The following is a 19,008-nucleotide window of genomic DNA, read 5'->3' as shown; positions in this document are numbered from 1 at the left end:
TGCTAATTATGAAGTGAATACTCCTTTCTTATTTGAAAAAAAAAGACACAATATCCACAATGTCCTTGTAATAGTCCCTTTTTAGTTACAAATAATAAAGCAGTAATAAAGATATGAAGTTAATTAATGATCTTCATATGACATAGCCTGTATGGAAGTACATGTAAACAAGCTTGAATCCAAAAACAAATATTTTAGAGCTCTCATAATCCTTGTCAGGTTATTTGAATAGTACATCAGGATTTAATAAATGCTGAATTGCTTCCTATTCAATATGATCATGACTGTGCAATTGGGTCTGTTTTCCCAAGGTTATGGATCGCTTTGTTCTCTAGCAGCTCCATCTTCTTGTCACTCTTGAGTACCAGATTGTTAAGCATCGCTCTGACTACAGTCGGCACAGGCACTGAATATCCATCCGCCAACACATTTGGAATGGAACTTAGGAATTTTCTGGCCAGCCATTCGCCTGGGCGGGATTCTTGTCTGTCACATAGCAGGACACTAAAAATACACAAGGAGGACCAGATCAGGTGAATTTGATTAGGAAATACCATCTTCCACTGGGGCAGGAGGTTTGTTGTGGACTTTGAGAAGCAGTACCTTATGATCTGAACAGATCCAAGGAGCCAAGAAATTCTGAGGACTATCCCTGGCTCCATGAATTTTTGACTTAGAAAAATGGTCCAGGTCTCCCTCCGTTGCATGGTTAAAAAACACAAACCCATGAGTACTGCTCAGTAAAGTTTCACAGTCGCTGCAATACAGCACCCATCTAGGTTTTGGAAAGATTCAGTTGAAGGAACAAGTTACCCAATTTTAAAAGAAGTTGCCCAGGATCCTGAATGGTATTCAGTCTACCAGTTCAATCTTCAGGACCTACAATACTGAGGGATTTTTTTCCACCCAATCTCAATTTTCACCCAGGCTGAAACCTGGAAATCGTTAATCCTCGGGTGGGTTTTTTATTTTTGTTGAGTTTTTTGATGGGGTGATGCAGAGAAAAGAACAGGCACTACTATCAAGAATTTCACTTCTGGAGTTGGGTGTGCTTGTAACTTCTGTGATCCCAGCGGTATAGACCTACTTTCCAGTTATCTTGTGATGTTAAAAGGATTAATTATCAATGGCATTTCATTTCAAAATGTTTTTGAATCAATGGGCCAAATTCATCTAAATGCATAAACCACAACAGTTCTTGGAAGGAGGTAGGGCACTTTTCGAAGCAGATTCAAACCTTTCAGGGCCCTGTGTATAACCATTAGGGCACTGAAGCAGTTATTTACTAAATGACACTCTTGTGGCTTAAAAAGAATTGAATTGGCTTCTAAAAGCACTTAACTTATTTCAAGGGAGTAATTTACACAGTAGGAGACTTTGGCTAAGTAGTAATACTTACGCAGGTCTAAATATTGTGTAGCGATCGAAGTTCAATTCTTCAATTTTGGCTTCCACTTCACCCTACAAAAGCAAAATAAATAATTTCTCCAGTATCAAAAAACTTAGTGTGCTTCAGAATGGTTTGTAAATTGATTTCTTGTTTTAAAAATAATCAGAATGAAGGCCTTCGAAGCTTCTACCTCTTAAATGACAAATTTTCATTTACACTAGAAATTCAACCAGAACAAGAACAACATCTGACAAAAGCCACCAATCCAGGCCAACACAGTTAGCTTCCTCCATTCTGGAGTCCCTGAGAAACAAAAGAGTGTCAAATCTGAGAATCAGGCCAATTTTAAAAAATCACCCTCTTTATTCCATTTACTACATAGAGTGGTTTCTGGGATCCTCTAAAACACTCTATAAAAATGTTTTTGAAGCCAAGATATTATTTTAGGCATTACTGATCACAGGACCTTGGATTCTGGAGCTCACTGGTTACTAGTTTTACTGAATTACTCTATACAGAATTTGGTCCTATGAGTGCTTCACTGAGTCCTGGCTGGTTTTGCCCCAGAACTACAGGAGACTGAGTATTCCCTCCTGTTTAACCTTCTTAGACCAGATACTTTAGCTGCTGAAAGGAAATATAGAAGAATCATAAATTGTATGAATGTTAACCAGCAGGAAAAAAAGCATAGGGAAGCAGTGTGGCCTAGGAAAGAGTTTGGGCCTGGGTGTCAGAGGACTTGGGTCCTAATCCCCGCTCTGCCACTTGCCTGCTGTGTGGTCTTGGGCAAGGCACTTACCTTCTCTGTGACTCAAAATAGGGATTGAATACCTGTTTTCCTTCCTACTTGGACTGTGAGCCCCATGTGGGACCTGATGATCTTGTATCTACCCCAGCACTTGCTTAATTACAGTGCTTGGCACATAGTAACCCCTTAATAAATGCCACAGTCTAGATGTTAATCCTTCCTGGAAGTCATAGCTAAGAACGGCTTTACTGTTTTTTTGTTGGGTTTTTTTTTTCAAACTTTGAGGACATAATAGTCTGTTTTAACAAATTTCCACCACTCCTGATTTCAAATCACTTATAATTATTAAAATGAAATCAACTTCCACTTCAATCATGAGCCTAGAAGCACTTGAGGGGAGAAGGAGGGTGGCAGGGAATTACAAGGTAACAGCGTTATAAATAGCTTCTAAATCAATACTTGTGCAGAAAACGCAGCCCCTGGCAACACAGTCCCTGCAGTTAATAGAAATACAAAGAAGTATTATTAACACTAATACTAATTCACTTTCTCCAGATGAGCCTCATGTATTATTCAGAACAAGAAAGGGGGCCCAAGTAAGAAAAGCTCTAGAGAACGAAAAGGAAAACTTGCACAAACCTTAACTTGTAAGTATAGAAAACTGCTCATCTTATTAGCTCCTTTTGAGGACAGCAAGTTGAAATGTTTGCATCCTCCAGCTTTCGCTAACTCTGCCGACTTCAATACATAATCCCGGTCGACACGAACAAATCCCTCCTGAGGGACAGAAAGGATGTGAATGTTATTTCCAAAATACAGAAGGTGAAAAGTACTAATAGCGAGAGTATTAAGTGCTTACTGTGTATAGAGCACTGTACTTACACTAAGTGCCGGGAGAAAATACACAGGTGGAAATTAAACAGGGTCTCTGTCCCTAGTGGCACTCATAATCTAAAAAGGACTTTATTTGGTTCATTTCCCGGGCTCCTGGGCAATGGAGAGACAAGGGGTGAGCCTCCATGATATACAAAAGGAGAATGCTGAGAAACACAGGGTAAAAGGAATAAGGGCTGGAGGTGGAGATACCATGAGAGTGCACCCGCCATCGGCAGTAAGTTAGGAATTGAAAACGATAGAAGACAGAAGATTGAAGGGCTGGGAAGAATAAAGGCTATGGAACCTGCTTGGCTTTACCTTTCCTTTGACTCTACCACTTTTTTTCTTCTCCTGAGCTTTCCTGATCTTTCTTTACCCCTTCTATGTGCAGGCTATAAGACCACTGAGATAAGACTATGGCTTTGGCACTTAGCAGACACTCGATAAACGTCAAACAAGAAAAACATCTGGGAAGTTGAGAAAAAAATCCGAAGCAAAGTGTCAAGGGGGAAATGGCCCAGGAGGTGGAGTCATGAAAATGAACAAAGAAAGAGTATGGAGACACACCAATCACCAACATCATCCAATTTCAGTGCCAGGGCTGCTTGGTAGAGAAGTCTCAGACAGCCTCAAAACAGTACAGAAAAAAAGAGTGTGTATTTTCTCCATGTCTTTCAAATTTAGATTTTACACTGATAGTGAGGTCTACCCAGAGATTTATCATTTGCAGAATGGCTGGTTTGTTGCTAGAATTGTTTTCAGTGAAGTAGTATCATAAACACATTTCTGTGATGCTCAGGACCCTTGTAACCAATGACCAAGTTAGTTTAGATAAATACCCTTTCTTTAGAGAAAAAACCCAATATTACCCTCTATGGCCAAGGCTAATTCACCTGTCCATTTCCATTTTTATAAACTGTGATACACCTGCTTTGTGCTCAATCGAGACTTCACTGCGGCTGCAGGGGTGAAGCAGTTAGAAGCAGGCTTGCCTGCTGGGACGGTGCCATCAGTGATGAAGGTTTCTGGCAAGGGCATTTTGGGTGGTGGACATGCTCAGTGGGAATCCTGCAAATAGCTGGCTAATGTGGGGAGCAGAGATCGCAGCGGCTACTGAGGCAACTTGGCAACGACTGATGATGTATGATAATCCAATCCAACCTCAGCCATAAATGGGTTATACACTTAAAGTTTTGTGCGCACATTTCAGCGTGCTGAACTCAGGCCCACCTACTGAGTTGGTGCAGCTATGCCTTAATACTTGTGATGTGTTAAGTCCTTACTTTGTGCCATACCCGTAATTTTATTTATTTGTATTGATTTCTGTCTCCCTGCCTCTAGCCTGCACACTCATTGCAAGCAGGGAGTGTGACTGTTTATTGTTGTACTGAACTCTCCCAAGCACTTAGTACAGTGCTCTGCACACACAATAAGTACTCAGTAAATCCGATTGAATGAATGGATGAATGAATGCCAAGAACTGTACCAGGCACTGGGTTAGAAACACAACTATAAGGTTGGATAGAGTCCCTGTCCCAGTCCAAAGGGGAGGGAGAATGGGTACTGAATCCCCATTTTACAGATGAGGAAACTGAGGGTCAGAGAAATTAAGTGACTTGCCCAAGGTCTCAGGGCAGGGAAAGAGTGGAGCTGGGATTAGAACCCCGGTCTCCAGATCCACAGACCAGTACCCCTTCTACCAGGCCACTTGCCCTAGCGGGAACGACCAGCAGGGCTGACAGAGTGGGAACGGCACTGCCGAAACTACTGTCATTATACTTGATTCCTTGTCATGGGTTCTCGGTCCCAAAGTCTTTGGGACTGGGCCTAGACTCAACTGTCATTTACAATGGGAGATGCCACTAAAGGCATCATCAGGAGGTGATTCTGACCAATCAGAACTACATACCAAATGGACATTTGGAAGAAAGAAAATCAAGTCTCAAATTTGGAAAGCCATTTAAGTTTGTTTTCAATTGCCCCTGACAAAAACAAACTTTTAGAATACTCGCCCCACTGTCCCTCCAGTTAAAACGTAGGTTTGGTTCTTGTGGCCCCAAAGCAAACCTTACCAATAAACCAGATGCTTTTCTGAAATAAAATCGCTAAAGTAGTTTGTGAAATTTAACTCCCGTTTTTTAGGGGTGCTATTTAGAAGGATCATTTATAGTTGTGGTGTTAGGCCTCTCCCCCGCCCATAATCAACTTCTTTAAAAAAGATTCAACCAATCAAAAATCCCTATACCGACGCTGTCTCTCTCAGTTAATCCAAGGCCTGCAAAGGGATAATTTGATTAAACTGAGACCCTAATTTATTTAGCTTTAGTTCTGGATCAACCTCCTTTTAATAGAGTGCTGTCGTCACCAATTGTTTGATGAAAATTAAAGTGACATAAATACCATGGGACTTTTTCAATCTGATTAGTCAGCTAATGCACATCAATACTACCCCAGCCATCAGGCCGTGGCGTCCTTCCTTTCACCCGCCTCCCTAACAACTGACAACCTCTCCTTGGAGAACGAGCACCCACGCTGCCGCTAAGACCCCCACACTTTGACCCATCATCCCTGCTCAATGGGCCCTGTTTGACAAGGTGCCTATACCTTTCTCCAGTGCCGTTCTCCGGACAAAGCTAAATATTGTTTTATTGGCAATCAATAGCCTGTTAATCCGAAACGATTTCGCAGATCCACTGAGCTCTCAAGCTGATTATAAACACTTATTTTTCTAAGCCCACTCGATTTTGAATTTCTCTCCCCCCGACGCCAATGCGAAGCTTTTTAGTTGGGGAGTGAAGTGAAGCCTCAAAAGGAGAAAGAAGTTGAAATTCTTTTAATGTCGCATTTAACTGCTCATCAATGATTCTGAGAGCTTATACATCGGACTTTAATGTGGGCCCTGGTGGCTCCCAGGTGCCTTTGTTTCAAAGCCAGAGTCTAGCTAGCAATTCCTCTCTTTGGAGTAGGGAAGATCCTATTTATTAATGGCAAGAGATGCCGAATCAAGAAATTTGTCTTTCAAACCAACATAGATTTAGCTCAACATGCCACAGATGGGGGAACGGAGGCTTAGGAATGAAAACAGCACACAGACCACTTTCCAGAAATATATCTTTTTAAAATTTCACTGGTATAGAAACCTGTTAATTTAGTCAGTGACAAAGTCTCTGAGTGCATTACTTTGTCACTTAGCTCTCAAATAAGAACCACACTATTAACATAAGGGCTTCGGATGGCAGAAGCCTCCCCTCTATCCTAACCTCCTTTTTCCAAAAGAAAAACTTCTTTGTAAGAACAGTAGTAGTAATAATAATAATAACAACATTTGAGTCCTTAGTGCTTGGAAAGTGACAAATTCTCTGCTCCCAAGGAGTTTAAACGCTAATGAGAAACAGACATGAAAACTTTTACAAATGGAGTAATCAAGATAAAAAACTAAATGTTCAATTAAATAAATGTATATACACAATTGCTGAGGTTGGGTATATAAATTTCAAAAGTCCTAGATATGGCTGTTGAGTTTATCTGACCTGGGATGCTGGAAATTAATAGAAGAAAGTTTGTAGGAAGAGGTGGATCTTTCAGACTGAGGTTGGAAAAGGGTGTTCCAAGCTGAGGGAATGGAGGCTGGAATGTCAAGAGCAAGGTACAGTTAGGAGGTGACCTAATGAAAAAAAATATACGAAATGAGGTTAATTGGTGGGAACCTTGAAGCCAGCTGTGAGAAGTTTTGCTTGATGCAGAGGGGCACTGAAAGCTAGTGGAGGGCTTTGAGAAGCAAAGGGATGTGTGCCATACGTGCTTCAGAAAGATGTTCCATATACGGGAGTGTAATACAGATTAGAGAAGGGTCAGGGTGCAGATAGGGAAATGAGGCTGATAGAACAGTCTAGCACTTGTATCAGAGTAGTAACTGTCTAAATAGAGAGAAAGGGAAGATCTGGGCTATGCTGGGTAGCAAAAACAGGCAGGATTTGAAGTAGAATGAATATGGAGGATACCAAGGAGTTGAGGAAGAAGTTGAGGTTGCAGGTTCGGGGCAGGAACAGTGTTGGTGTATTGACTGAAATAGGAAAGTTAGGAGGAGACTGAACTCGTGAGCAGGGATTGTCACTGTCTGTTTTACTGTACTTTCCCAAGCACTTAGTACAGTGCTCTACACACAGTAAGTCCTTAATAAATGACTGAATGAGTTAGGAGAGAAACAGTTCAGTTTTAAATATTACACATTTGAGGTACCAGCAGCACTTTCAAATGGAGATGTCCTGGGGGCAAGGAGATATGCAGCATGATTGGGGAGGCAGCATGGCTTAGTGGAAAGAACACAGGACTGGGTGTGATGGGGGGGGGTCGGGGGGGGGGAAAGGGCAGTATCATATGATCCAGGTTTGAATTCTAGCTGGGCCATGGCCCTAGCGCAAGTCATAATCTCTGAGCCTCCAGAGAGGAATAGGTGCCAGATGCAAAAATGCAGGCAAAATGCACAGATCAAGCCATGGATTTAGTGGGTACCCACACTACTGCTGTTTTTAACTAGCAACATAATTTTTCTTCAAATTGAAAATAAAATAGATTGTGAGCCCTTTGTGTGAAAGAGACTGGGGCCAATCATAAAAACTTGCATCTAAGATAGCACTTATCACATAGACAATGATTAAATGTCTTAATTAATTATTAATTAGGTGTGGGTTACAAATTAGCCAGGAGGTAGATTTGGGAGTCCACATAGCTTTTAAAGGGGAATTCTAATCCTCTGTTGGCCAATTCTAATGGATTTTCTAAAATTACTGATCAACCAGCTAATTAGTGGAAAGAACACATACAGAGGAGTCCTGGGTTTCAGGCCCATCTATGACTTTTACCTGCTAGGTGTTCCTGGCAAATCATTTAAGTCTCTATTGGAGTCGGTAATGGCCTGGTGGACAGAGCAAGGGCCTAGGAGTCAGAGGTCCTGGATCCTAATCCCAGCTACACCATTTGCCCGCTGTGTGACCTTGGGCAAGTCAGTTTCCTCAACCATAAAATGGGAACTCTATACCTGTTCTCATTCCTATTTAGACTGTGAGCTCCTTGAGGGACAGGGACTGCAAAGGATCTGATTATCTGGTATCTAGCCCAATTCCTAGAACAGTATTTGACACATAGTAAGTGCTTAATAAATGCCTTAATTAAACAGTCTAACCATGAAGAGGGGCATGTGAGAATAATTGGAGCTAGCCAATGTAAAAGGGCCTTGGCAAAAATGTAAATGCTTTATATACTGAAGGAATATACTTCATAAGAACCTGATAAACAGGAATTGAGGATTGCTGCCAAATTGTACATGATTGAAACAGGAAACCAAAACTGATCACAACTCAAAATGCTATCCTTTCTCTGCTGGGGGCAAGGGGGTAAAGGAAGGCTGGCCCACAGTTCTGAAGTTCCTTTCAGCAAAGAAAAGGTCTTTCTGAAGCTTGCAATCTTCTCTGTAAACTACAGGAGCTCACTTGGATCACATCTCTGCTAAGGCTTTTGCTGGCTTCTCAATCAAGCCCTGCAGGTTGAGCCATAAAATAAGGAGGTTTACTGATAATACACAGCCAATCCCGGGTATTTCTTGCTATAATATGCTAGAGTATACATTTCCTTTTATTTTCATTTAATTTGAAGAAGAATTATGTTGCTAGTTAAAAACAGCAGTAGTGTGGGCACACACCAAGTCCATAGCTTGATCCATGCGTTTTGCCTGCATTTTTGCATCTGACACCTATTCCACTCTGCAGTATCTAGAAAATGAATGCAGAGCACTGGGGAACAGAATAATGCAGATTTAATCCTGACAGTGCCTGAGAAGCGTCACAAGTCACCAAAGATAGACTCGTATATACGTCACCGACAATCACTTAGAGAATTTAATCCAGAGACTCTTACTTATGGGACCACATCGTGACTAGACCATAATGAGTCAACTTCTACAACTCCCCAACTCTGACTGAAAATTACACTCCAGAGTGGCACTGGGGGGCGGCTATGTGCAAAACACTGCCTTAGTGAAAAATCACAGAGCTGAGAGAAAAGGAAGGCAGATTTCTATGTCTTCCAATCAATCATAATTATTGAGGGCTTACTGTGTGCAGGGCACCATACTAAGCAAATGGGAGAGTAAGACACAACGATGCAACAGACACATTATCTCTCGACATCAAGCTTACAGTTTTGAGGGGGAAATGGTCATTAATATAAATCAATTATGGATATGTACATAAGTGCTGTGGAGTGGTGAATAAAGGGAGCAAGTTCAGATGACTCAGAAGGGAGTGGAAAGAGAAGTAAAGAAGGCTTAGTTAGGGAAGGCCTCTTGGAGATGTTCCTTTAAAAAGGTTTTGAAGGTAGATATGAAATGGGAGGACGTACCAGGAGGCAGGATGTGGGCAAGAAGTCAGAGACGAGATAGATGAGATTGAAATAAAGTAGGTTGGCATTAGAGGAGCGAAGTGTGCAGGCTGGGTTGCAAAAGGAAACTAGCGAGGTGAGGTAGAAGGGGACAAAGTGATTGAGTGTTTTAAAGCTGATGGTTTAAAGTTTCTGTTTGATGTGGAAGTGGATGGGCACCCACTGGAGGTTCTTGACGAGTGGGGAAACATGGACTGAATGTTTCGTGGAAGAATGATCTGGGCAACAGAGTGAAGTATGGACTAGAATGAGGAGAGACAAGAGGCAGGGAGGTCAGCATGGAGGCTGATACAGTAATCAAAATAGGATAGGATAAGTACTTGGATTAACATGGTAGCAGTTTGGATGGAAAGGAAAGGTTGGATTTTAGTGAAGTTGTTAAGGTCGAACAGACAGGATTGAATATATGGGTTGAACAAGAGAGGAGTCAAGGATAACACCAAGGTTAAGGGCTTGTGAGACAGAACAAACAGTGGTGCCATCTACAGTGATGGAAAAGTTAGGGGGAGGACAGAGTTTGGTTGGGAGGATAAGGAGTTCTGTTTTGGACATGTTAAATTTGAGGTGATGGCAGGAGGAAATGTAAGACCCAGAGAGGGAAAGAGAGCAGGGCTGGAGATGTAGATTTGGCAATCATCTGCACAGAGGTGGTAGTTGAAGTCATCGGAGCGAATGAGTTCTCCGAGGGAATGGAGAATAGAAGGGAGACCCAGAACTGAACCTTGAGGGACACCTACACAGTTCAGGGGTAGGAGACAGAGGAGGAGCCCACGAAAGAGAAAGCAGCCAGAAAGACAGGAAGAGAACCAGGAGCAGGCAGTGTCAGTGAAGCCCAGGTAGGATAATGTTTCCAGAAGGGGGTGGTCGACAGTGTCAGAGGCAGTGGAGAGGCCGAAAAGGATTAATATGGAGTAGAGGCCATTGGATTTGGCCAGAAGGAGATCACGGGTGACCCCTGAAAGCTTGATTTCTCTGGAGTGAAGGGGACAGAAGCCAGATTGATGGGGGTCAAGGAGGAGAGAATTGGAGGAAAGGAACTTGATACAGCAGGAACAGACAAGTCACTCAAGAATGATAGGAGAGGAATGATAGGTGGGAAATGGGGCGATAACTGGAGAGAGCCTTATGGTCAAGGGAGGGTTTTTTTTTTAATTTAGGGGAGACATGAACATGTTTGAGCATGTTTTTCTTTCCAGGGACCCATTTGGAATAGAGTTCATAAAGAAGTCACTATCAGAACTATAAAGAACAAATGGAGAGGCAGGAAGCTACTGAAATAAATTTCATTTCTGAGACAAAAATGCTCCAGTACCTTGAAAACACAAGCTTTGTTTTTTTTAGGTCATCTTCTATTCACTTCTTCCAAACTAGTGTTAACCACCTACAAGGTTGGATTTTCTAAAATGCATAGGTCTAAAAATGTGTCCACTGTCAGCAGGATTTTAATTGCATCATTTGTAAAGTGTGATGAGATTTCTAAGGTACATTTTATGTCAGTTTGGTTTTCCTAATTTAGACAGTAAATTTCTAGGGTTTTATTGGTTGCCCATGCTGTTTATCCTCAACTGAGAATTCTGAACAGATAAACACTTCACACTTAATTATAAATTGGGGAAGAGGTATTAACTTTTCCAGGCCACAGTGGTACCATTTATTAAGTAACTGCTTCAATGGACTAAATTAGTATGCATCTTCCCCACTGCCTAATTTACACACAGGATTAGTTTCCTAGTTTAGTCAGTCAATACTATTTATTCAGTATTTAGCATGCGCAAAGCACTGTACTAGGCACAAGGAAGAGTACAATTAGTAGACATGATCCCTCTTCTCAATCTACAATCGAGGGGAAGCACAGGCACCATATTCAATTACAGGTAGATGAAAGCAAGAGTATAAAGATATGTACACCCTACAGGGGGATACGAGTGCTTTGGTGAGGAATGCTGGAGTCGGAGACAAGCGGTTAATCAGCGAAGAAGCGGTTAATCAGCGAAGGCCCCCTGGAGGAGATGTAATTTCAAAAGGCTTTGACAAAGGAGAGAGAAGTGGTATACCGAATGTCAAGGAGAGAATCCCAAAGAGGGAAGGTCTTAGCTAGAGAACGGTAGCAGAAGAGACAAGGATTCAATTTATAGTTTTAAAACCAAAAAAAAACTGGGCATGGCTCTAAACCCCTGATGATTTGGAGAAGCCCACACCCTGACAAGAAAAAGAGTTCGGAATATCTCTCCAATGGAAGAATGATGCAGGAGCAAACAGAATAAAAGACGAACTGGGGTTCAGAACAGCTTCCTTACAAGGATTTTTCTGAAAAGCCTTCAATCTGAAAAGTTGAAAGCTGAGTTGATATGACTGATATCAACAAATTAATGAACCAGTCAATCAATCCATGCTTTTTATGGAGTGTTATGAAGAATAGGGAAAGGTTAAACATGGCATTGCTTTTCAACAAATCTCACATCAGTTTAAAGGGGAGTATGGCAATGAAGCTTGAAGTCAGTGGTTTAAAACAAAATTTAAAGGAAGCACTTCTTCACACAATGGACGGTAAGCATTGGAATTTATTAACATATTAATGTATGAAGTGGTACAGACCCCAAACACCCTTAGGTTCAAGAAGGTTTTGCATCAATTAATATGTGAGAGGTCCATATTAGGTTCCAAGAGGGAAAGCTAGGGGTGTTAATAATCCAATAATTTTTCATTTGGATATTAAGAAGAGAACCCATCACAGGATTCCGGCATCAAAGGCAGCACATCAGGCCAGACAGACTTCTCATCTGACCCATCAGTGCCATTTCTTTTGTAAATCAGCAGATTGAGTAATGGTTATTATAGTTCCTCAGCTTATGGTATACAATTTGCATTTGTCTGGCAAATTTGTGAATCACCACAAGAAAGTTTTACAGATGAGAATACTAAGGATGTATTGACAGCATTCCTCTCCTATTTTTTTTTAATGTGGAATCAAAGCCAACAAATGGGCTAGCATCTTCCTATTTTCTTCATATGAGAAGCATCATGACATAGTGAATAGAGCATGGGCTTGGGCATCAGAAGGTGCCCAGCTCGGCCACTCATCTGCTGTGTAACCTTGGCAAGTCACTTCACTTCTCTGTGCCTCAGTTACCTCATCTGTAAAATGGGAATTGGGAATGTGAGCGCCGTATGGGACAGGGACTGTGCCCAACCCGATTTGCTTGTATCCACACCAGAGCTTAGTATCATGCCTGGAATACAGTAAGCGCTTAAGGAATAACACAATTATTACTATTATTTTACAGAAAACTACACAAAAAAGTAAAAGGATGGGCAAGTAGAGTATTGAGGTATGATGAACCTATCTCACCAGTACAAAGAGAAGAGAGGGTGTATGGAAAGGGAAGAAAAAGTAATTCAAGGAAGAAAGGTACAATTGAAATTTTCTGGCACTCAATGTCACTTTAAGATTTTCTACTTTACCGAGCCTGCTTTGGCTTTAGTCGTCCCCAGACAACAGAATCCAACATCGTAGCCTTGAAATGCTGAGGAATGTTCATCCAATTTCTCAAAGTCCACAACTTCTTGATTCTAAACCACATAGAGAAGAGAATTCTTGGAATTATTTAAAAACCACACATTTAAAGAACACTCAAGAAATGCCCAAAAGTTGCTCATAGTAAAAAGGAAGTTGTGAACCATCAAGGAAAGGACTATTTACAGTAACAAAATTAAAAACCCTCCCTAAAAGATGATGCCTTTATTCTTGGCAATGACCCTACTATTATCCCAAACCATTTCAGCTCAGCCATTTGAAGGGTGAAAAGTTTTGCTTTTTCCAAAATTTTCCCTGAGAATCCATAGGACTGAGTGCTCTCAAGTGCCTAGTGAAAGTGAGGCATGATTAGCTGTGTTGGCATATCCCATAAGCTCTGTCTTTTAAATAAAACCCAATCACTTGCTTTTCCTGGGTCACTAGAATCAGACATCACTTTTGTTTATTTTCTTCCCCAGATAAGGCATATAAGACATGATATGAAATGGCATTAACTGCAGAGGCAGAAGTAGGTAAACTGTTCCAAAATGTGTACTTCCCTAGTGCCCACACTACTGTAGTGAGATGGGTTTCCTCTCAGCGTGGCTCAGTGGAAAGAGCCCAGGCTTGGGAGTCAGAAGTCATGGGTTCTAAACCAAGCTCTGCTGCTTGTCAAATGTGTGACTGTAGGCAAGTCACTTAACTTCTCTGTGCCTCAGTCACCTCATCTGTAAAATGGGGATTAAGACTGTGAGCCTCACGTCGGACCACCTGATTATGCTATATATATCCCAGTGCTTAGAACAGTGCTCTGCACAAAGTAAGCACTTAACAAATACCAACATTATTATTATTATTATTTAGAGATTAATTTAACATTAAGAAATTACTAAAAATCAGAAGGGAGAATGCCTACTCTTCCACCTGTCAGCCAAAAGAGTCCAATCCCACATCATACCACATTTTTATAGGCTTCCTCTTCAAAGTTCAGTTTTCTCCGCCCAATGAGGGTGACCTTAGAAAATAACTGCCAGTTCAAGATTTCTTTCAAGAGCACTCTGCCAGTTTCCCCTGAGGCACCCAGAATAAAGACGGATTTATTCTGCATCTTGAACTCTTCCTGGAGGTTCCGCATGTCCTCAGTGGTGGCCATTCTGCTGGACAAAATACCCAACACAGATAACTCCAGACTCCTAAAATACCTTAATGGCCTTAACTCTGCCTGCAACCAAATCCTACTGTGCTTAACTTTCTTAAACTGTGGGAAGTGGGGGGCAGCGTGGCTTATTGTTAAACATATGGGACTAGAAATCAGGAGCACAGGGTTATAATCTCAGCTCCAATCAAGGGGATTTATGGGCACTTACTGTGTGCAGAACACTGTACTGAGCTCTTGGCAAAGTACAATGCAACAGAGTTGGTACGCACCACCCTGCCCTGTCTACATTCATTCAATCGTATTTATCAAGCGCTTACTCTATGATGAGCAGTGTACTAAGCGTTTGGGAAAGTACACCACCACAATAAACAGTGACTTTCCCTGCCCACAAAGAGCTTACAGTCTAAAAGGGGAGAGTCCACCATTTTCTATCTGTGTGACCTTGAACAAGTGCTTGTCCTACGTGACTCAGTTTCCTCATCTGTAAAAGGGGATAAAAGACCTGTTTTCCCTTCCTCTTAGAGTGAGTCCAACCTGATTATCTAGTACATATGCCAGTACAGAGAAAGCACTTCAAAAGTCCCATTACTATTGAGGCCGTGAGCTCGTTGTGGATGGGAATGATTCGGTGTGTTGTTCTACTGTACTCTCCCAAGCGCTTGGTACAGTGCTTTGCGAGGTTTAGTGGCAAGGGTGTGGGCTTGGGAGTCAGAGATTGTGAGTTCTAATCCCAGCTCCGCAAGTTGCTGTGTGACTTTAGGCAAGACACTTAACTTCTCTGGGCTTCAGTTACCTCATCTGTAAAATGGGGATTAAGACTATGAGCCCCACTTGGGTCAATCTGATGACCCTGTATCTCCCCCAGTGCTTAGAACAGTGCTTGGCACATAGCACTTAACAAATACCAACATTATCATTATTATTATTAACAAATACCACAATTATTAGAGAAGGAGCATGGCTCAGTGGAAAGATCACGGGCTTGGGACTCAGAAGTCATGGGTTTGAATTCCGGCTCTGCCGCTTGTCAGCTGTGTGACTGAGGGCTAGTCACTTCACTTCTCTGGGCCTCAGTGCCCTCATCTGTAAAATGGGGATGAAGACTGTGAGCCTCCTGTGGGACAACCTGGTAACCCTGTATCTCCCCAGCGCTTAGAACAGTGCTTGGCACATAGTAAGCACTTAACAAATACCAGCATTATTATTATTAACAAATACCACAATTATTAGAGAAGGAGCTTGGCTCAGTGGAAAGATCACGGGCTTGGGACTCAGAAGTCATGGGTTTGAATCCCGGCTCTGCCGCTTGTCAGCTGTGTGACTGTGGGCAAGTCACTTCACTTCTCTGGGCCTCAGTGACCTCATCTGTAAAATGGGGATGAAGACTGTGAGCCTCCTGTGGGACAACCTGGTGACCCTGTATCTCCCCCGGCGCTTAGAACAGTGTTCTGCACATAGTAAGGGCTTAACAAATACCATTATTATTATGACAGACGGTGAGGGCTCAACTGTATATATTCTCATTACCCTATTTATTCTGTTAATGAAATGTACATCGCCTTGATTCTATTTAGTTGCCATTGTTTTTACGAGATGTTCTTCCCCTTGACTCTATTTATTGGCATTGTTCTTGTCTGTCTCCCCTGATTAGACTGTAAGCCCGTCAAAGGGCAGGGACTGTATCTGTTGCCGACATGTTCATTCCAAGCGCTTAGTCCAGTGCTCTGCACCTAGTAAGCGCTCAATAAATACCACTGAATGAATGAATTACACCGAATGAATGAATGGCGGTTGAAAGCCTCCCCCTGGGAGTCATCAGTTAATAATAATAATGTTGGTATTTGTTAAGCGCTTACTATGTGCAGAGCACTGTTCTAAGCGCTGGGGTAAACACAGGGGAATCAGGTTGTCCCACGTGGGGCTCACAGTCTTAATCCCCATTTTACAGATTAGGGAACTGAGGCACAGAGAAGTGAAGTGACTTGCCCACAGTCACACAGCTGACAAGTGGCAGAGCTGGGATTCGAACTCATGAGCCCTGACTCCAAAGCCCATGCTCTTTCCACTGCGCCACGCTGCTTCTCAGTTGCCGGGGAGAGGAAACTGCTGAGTCACTGGGCCGAGGCGGCGCCGCGGGCTCCCCCTGGTGGCCCCCCCCCCCCCCCCCCCCCCGGTGGGTAGCCCCCGCCACCCCAGCCCGGCCAAGCCCAACCGGGGTTCGAGCGCCGCCCTCCGGCCGGCCCGCTACCTGCAGCCGGCCCGCCCCGCCGACTCCTCCGACCCCCGCAGGCGCCGCTCGCCACCCGAACCAGCCCCGCCGCGGCCAGGCCGGTGCACACTGCGCAGGCGCGCTCCTCCCCCTCCTCCCCTCCCAGATGTGGGCGGGGCCTGCGGCCTCCCAAAGCCATAGGGCCTTTTCCATCTACTGCTTTTTTTCTTTTTTATGTCGTCATTCATCCATTCATCCATCCATCCATTCATTCATTCATTTAATAATATTTAATAATCACAATGTTGGCATTTGTTAAGCGCCTACTATGTGCTGTTCTAAGCGCTGGGGGGGAGATACAGGGTCCTCAGGTTGTCCCACGTGAGGCTCCCCAGTTCATCCCCATTTTACAGATGAGGTCACTGAGGCACAGAGAAGGAAAGTGACTTGCCCACAGTCACACAGCTGACAGATTGGGGATTTATTGGGCGCTTACTGTGTGCAGAGCACTGTACTAAGCGCTTGGAATGGACAAATCGGTTACACATAAAAGACAGTCCCGGTCCATTGATGGGCTTAACTGGGGGAGACAGACAAGAACAGTGGCAATAAATAGAAACAAGGGGAAGAACATCTCATTAAAACAATAGCAAATAATAGAATCAAGGTCTCATTAACAAAATAAATAGGGTAATGAAGATATATACAGTTGAGCGGACGAGTACAGTGCTGAGGGGATGGGACGGGAGAGGGGGAGGAGCAGAGGGAAAGGGGGGAGAAGAGGGTTTAGCTGCGGAGAGGTGAAGGGGGGTAGAGGGAGCAGAGGGAAAAGGGGAGCTCAGTTTGGGAAGGCCTCTTGGAGGAGGTGAGCTTTAAGTAGGGTTTTGAAGAGGGGAAGAGAATTAGCAATTCATTCAATATTCATTTAATAGTATTTATTGAGCGCTTACTATGTGCAGACCACTGTACTAAGTGCTTGGAATAACAAGTCGGCAACGGATACAGTCCCTGCCCTTTGATGGGCTTACAGTCTAATCGTATTTGTTAAGCGCTTACTATGTGCAGAGCACTGTTCTAAGCGCTGGGGTAGATACAGGGTCATCAGTTTGTCCCACGTGAGGCTCACAGCTAATCCCCATTTTACAGAAGAGGTAACTGAGGCCCAGAGAAGTGAAGTGACTTGCCCACAGTCACACAGCTGACAAGTGGCAGAGTCGGCATTCGAACCCATGACGTCTGACTCCCAAGCCCAGGCTTTTTCCACTGAGCCACGCTGCTGATGACATTTCTTTAGCGCTTACTACGTGCCAAGCACTCTTCTAAGCACCAGGGGAGATATAATAATAATAATAATGGCACTAGTTAAGCGCTTAATACGTGCAGAGCACTGTTCTAAGTGCTGGGGGAGATACGGGGTCATTAGATTGTCCCACGTGAGGCTCACAGTCTTCATCCCCATTTTACAGATGAGGGCACTGAGGCCCAGAGAAGTGAAGTGACTTGCCCAAAGTCACACAGCTGACAAATGGCAGAGCCGGGATTAGAATCCATGACCTCTGAGTCCCAAGCCCGAGCTCTTTCCACTGAGCCACACTGCTTTCCTACCACACTGCTTCCCTACAAGATAATCAGGTTGTCCCACGTGGAGCTCTCAGTCTTCAATTCCATTTTACAGATGAAGTCATTGAGGCACAGATAAGTGAAGGGACTTGCCCAAGGTCACACAGCAGACAAGTGGTGGAGTGGGGCTTAGAACCCACTTCCTATAACTCCTAAATATATGCTCTTGCCACTAGGCCACGCTGCTTCAACTGAGCAGGCAGGCACATCTTTCTTTCTCTCTTTCTTTCTCTCTTTTTTTCCCTCTCTTTCTTCCTTTCTCCCTTTCTCTCTTTCTCTCTATTTCTTTCCCTCTTTCTTTCTTTCTCTCTTTCTTTCTTCCTTCCCTCCTTCCCTCCTTCCCCCATCCCATGTGGGGCTCACAGTCTCAATCCCCCCCCCCCCATTTTACAGATGAGGGAATTGAGGCACAGAGAAGTTACATGACTTGTCCAAGGCCACACAGCAGACAAGTGGCACAAATTTAAGGCATTGTTCATTCTTCAGGCCTCAAAATCCGATCCAGTGGCCACTGGTCACTTGGCTCCTGGGAATTTAACCCCTTTTGAGAGAAGCTGAGAGGCGGCAGGGAGAAGGAGAGAGAGCCAGCAGAAGTAAATGCTAAGAAGGTTAAAGAAAAGATACCATATAGTGCAATGAATAAATTAATCAATGGACTTTACTGAGCACCTACTGTTTTTGGTTTTTTTTAATGGCACTTGTTAAGCACTGAGGTAGATACAAGGTAATCTGGTGGGACACATGTTCCTGTCTAACAAGGGTCTCACAGCCTAAATCAGAAGGAGGAGTATTTAATCCCTATTTTACAGAGGAGGTAACTGAGGCACAGAGAAGTCACGTGACTTGGCCAAGGTCACACAATTCCTGCCTTTTTTAGGGTACGCTTTTCATGGTGTTTGTAAAGACTTGATGATGTTCCAAGCATCATGTTATGTGCTAGGGTATTCATTCATTCATTCATTCATTCATTCATTCATTCATTCAATAGTATTTATTGAGCGCTTACTATGTGCAGAGCACTGTACTAAGCGCTTGGGATGAACAAGTCGGCAACAGA

General features: G+C 43.2%; 1 protein-coding gene across 2 annotated transcripts; it reads right to left on the bottom strand.

Moving 5' to 3' along the window:
* Positions 1 to 60: 60 nt before the first annotated feature.
* HTATIP2 (HIV-1 Tat interactive protein 2) lies at positions 61 to 16,433 on the bottom strand. Of its 2 annotated transcripts, none has more exons than XM_029060115.2 (6): positions 16,371 to 16,433; positions 13,922 to 14,117; positions 12,912 to 13,019; positions 2,778 to 2,915; positions 1,400 to 1,461; positions 61 to 504 (listed from the first exon to the last, which is right to left on the bottom strand). In XM_029060115.2, the coding sequence occupies exons 2-6, from the start codon at positions 14,114 to 14,116 to the stop codon at positions 279 to 281; spliced, it is 729 nt and encodes a 242-aa protein (XP_028915948.1). In that variant the 5' UTR covers position 14,117; positions 16,371 to 16,433; the 3' UTR covers positions 61 to 278. The 2 variants fall into 2 exon arrangements, with proteins under 2 accessions (XP_028915948.1, XP_028915949.1); XM_029060116.2 differs by having other exon boundaries at positions 13,922 to 14,120; positions 16,371 to 16,389.
* Positions 16,434 to 19,008: the final 2,575 nt, after the last annotated feature.

The sequence above is a fragment of the Ornithorhynchus anatinus genome, chromosome 3, assembly GCF_004115215.2.
Source record: "Ornithorhynchus anatinus isolate Pmale09 chromosome 3, mOrnAna1.pri.v4, whole genome shotgun sequence".
Taxonomy (NCBI): domain Eukaryota; kingdom Metazoa; phylum Chordata; class Mammalia; order Monotremata; family Ornithorhynchidae; genus Ornithorhynchus; species Ornithorhynchus anatinus.
The sequence above is the reverse complement of the archived record's forward strand: the minus strand, read 5'-3'. Positions and strand labels throughout refer to the sequence as shown.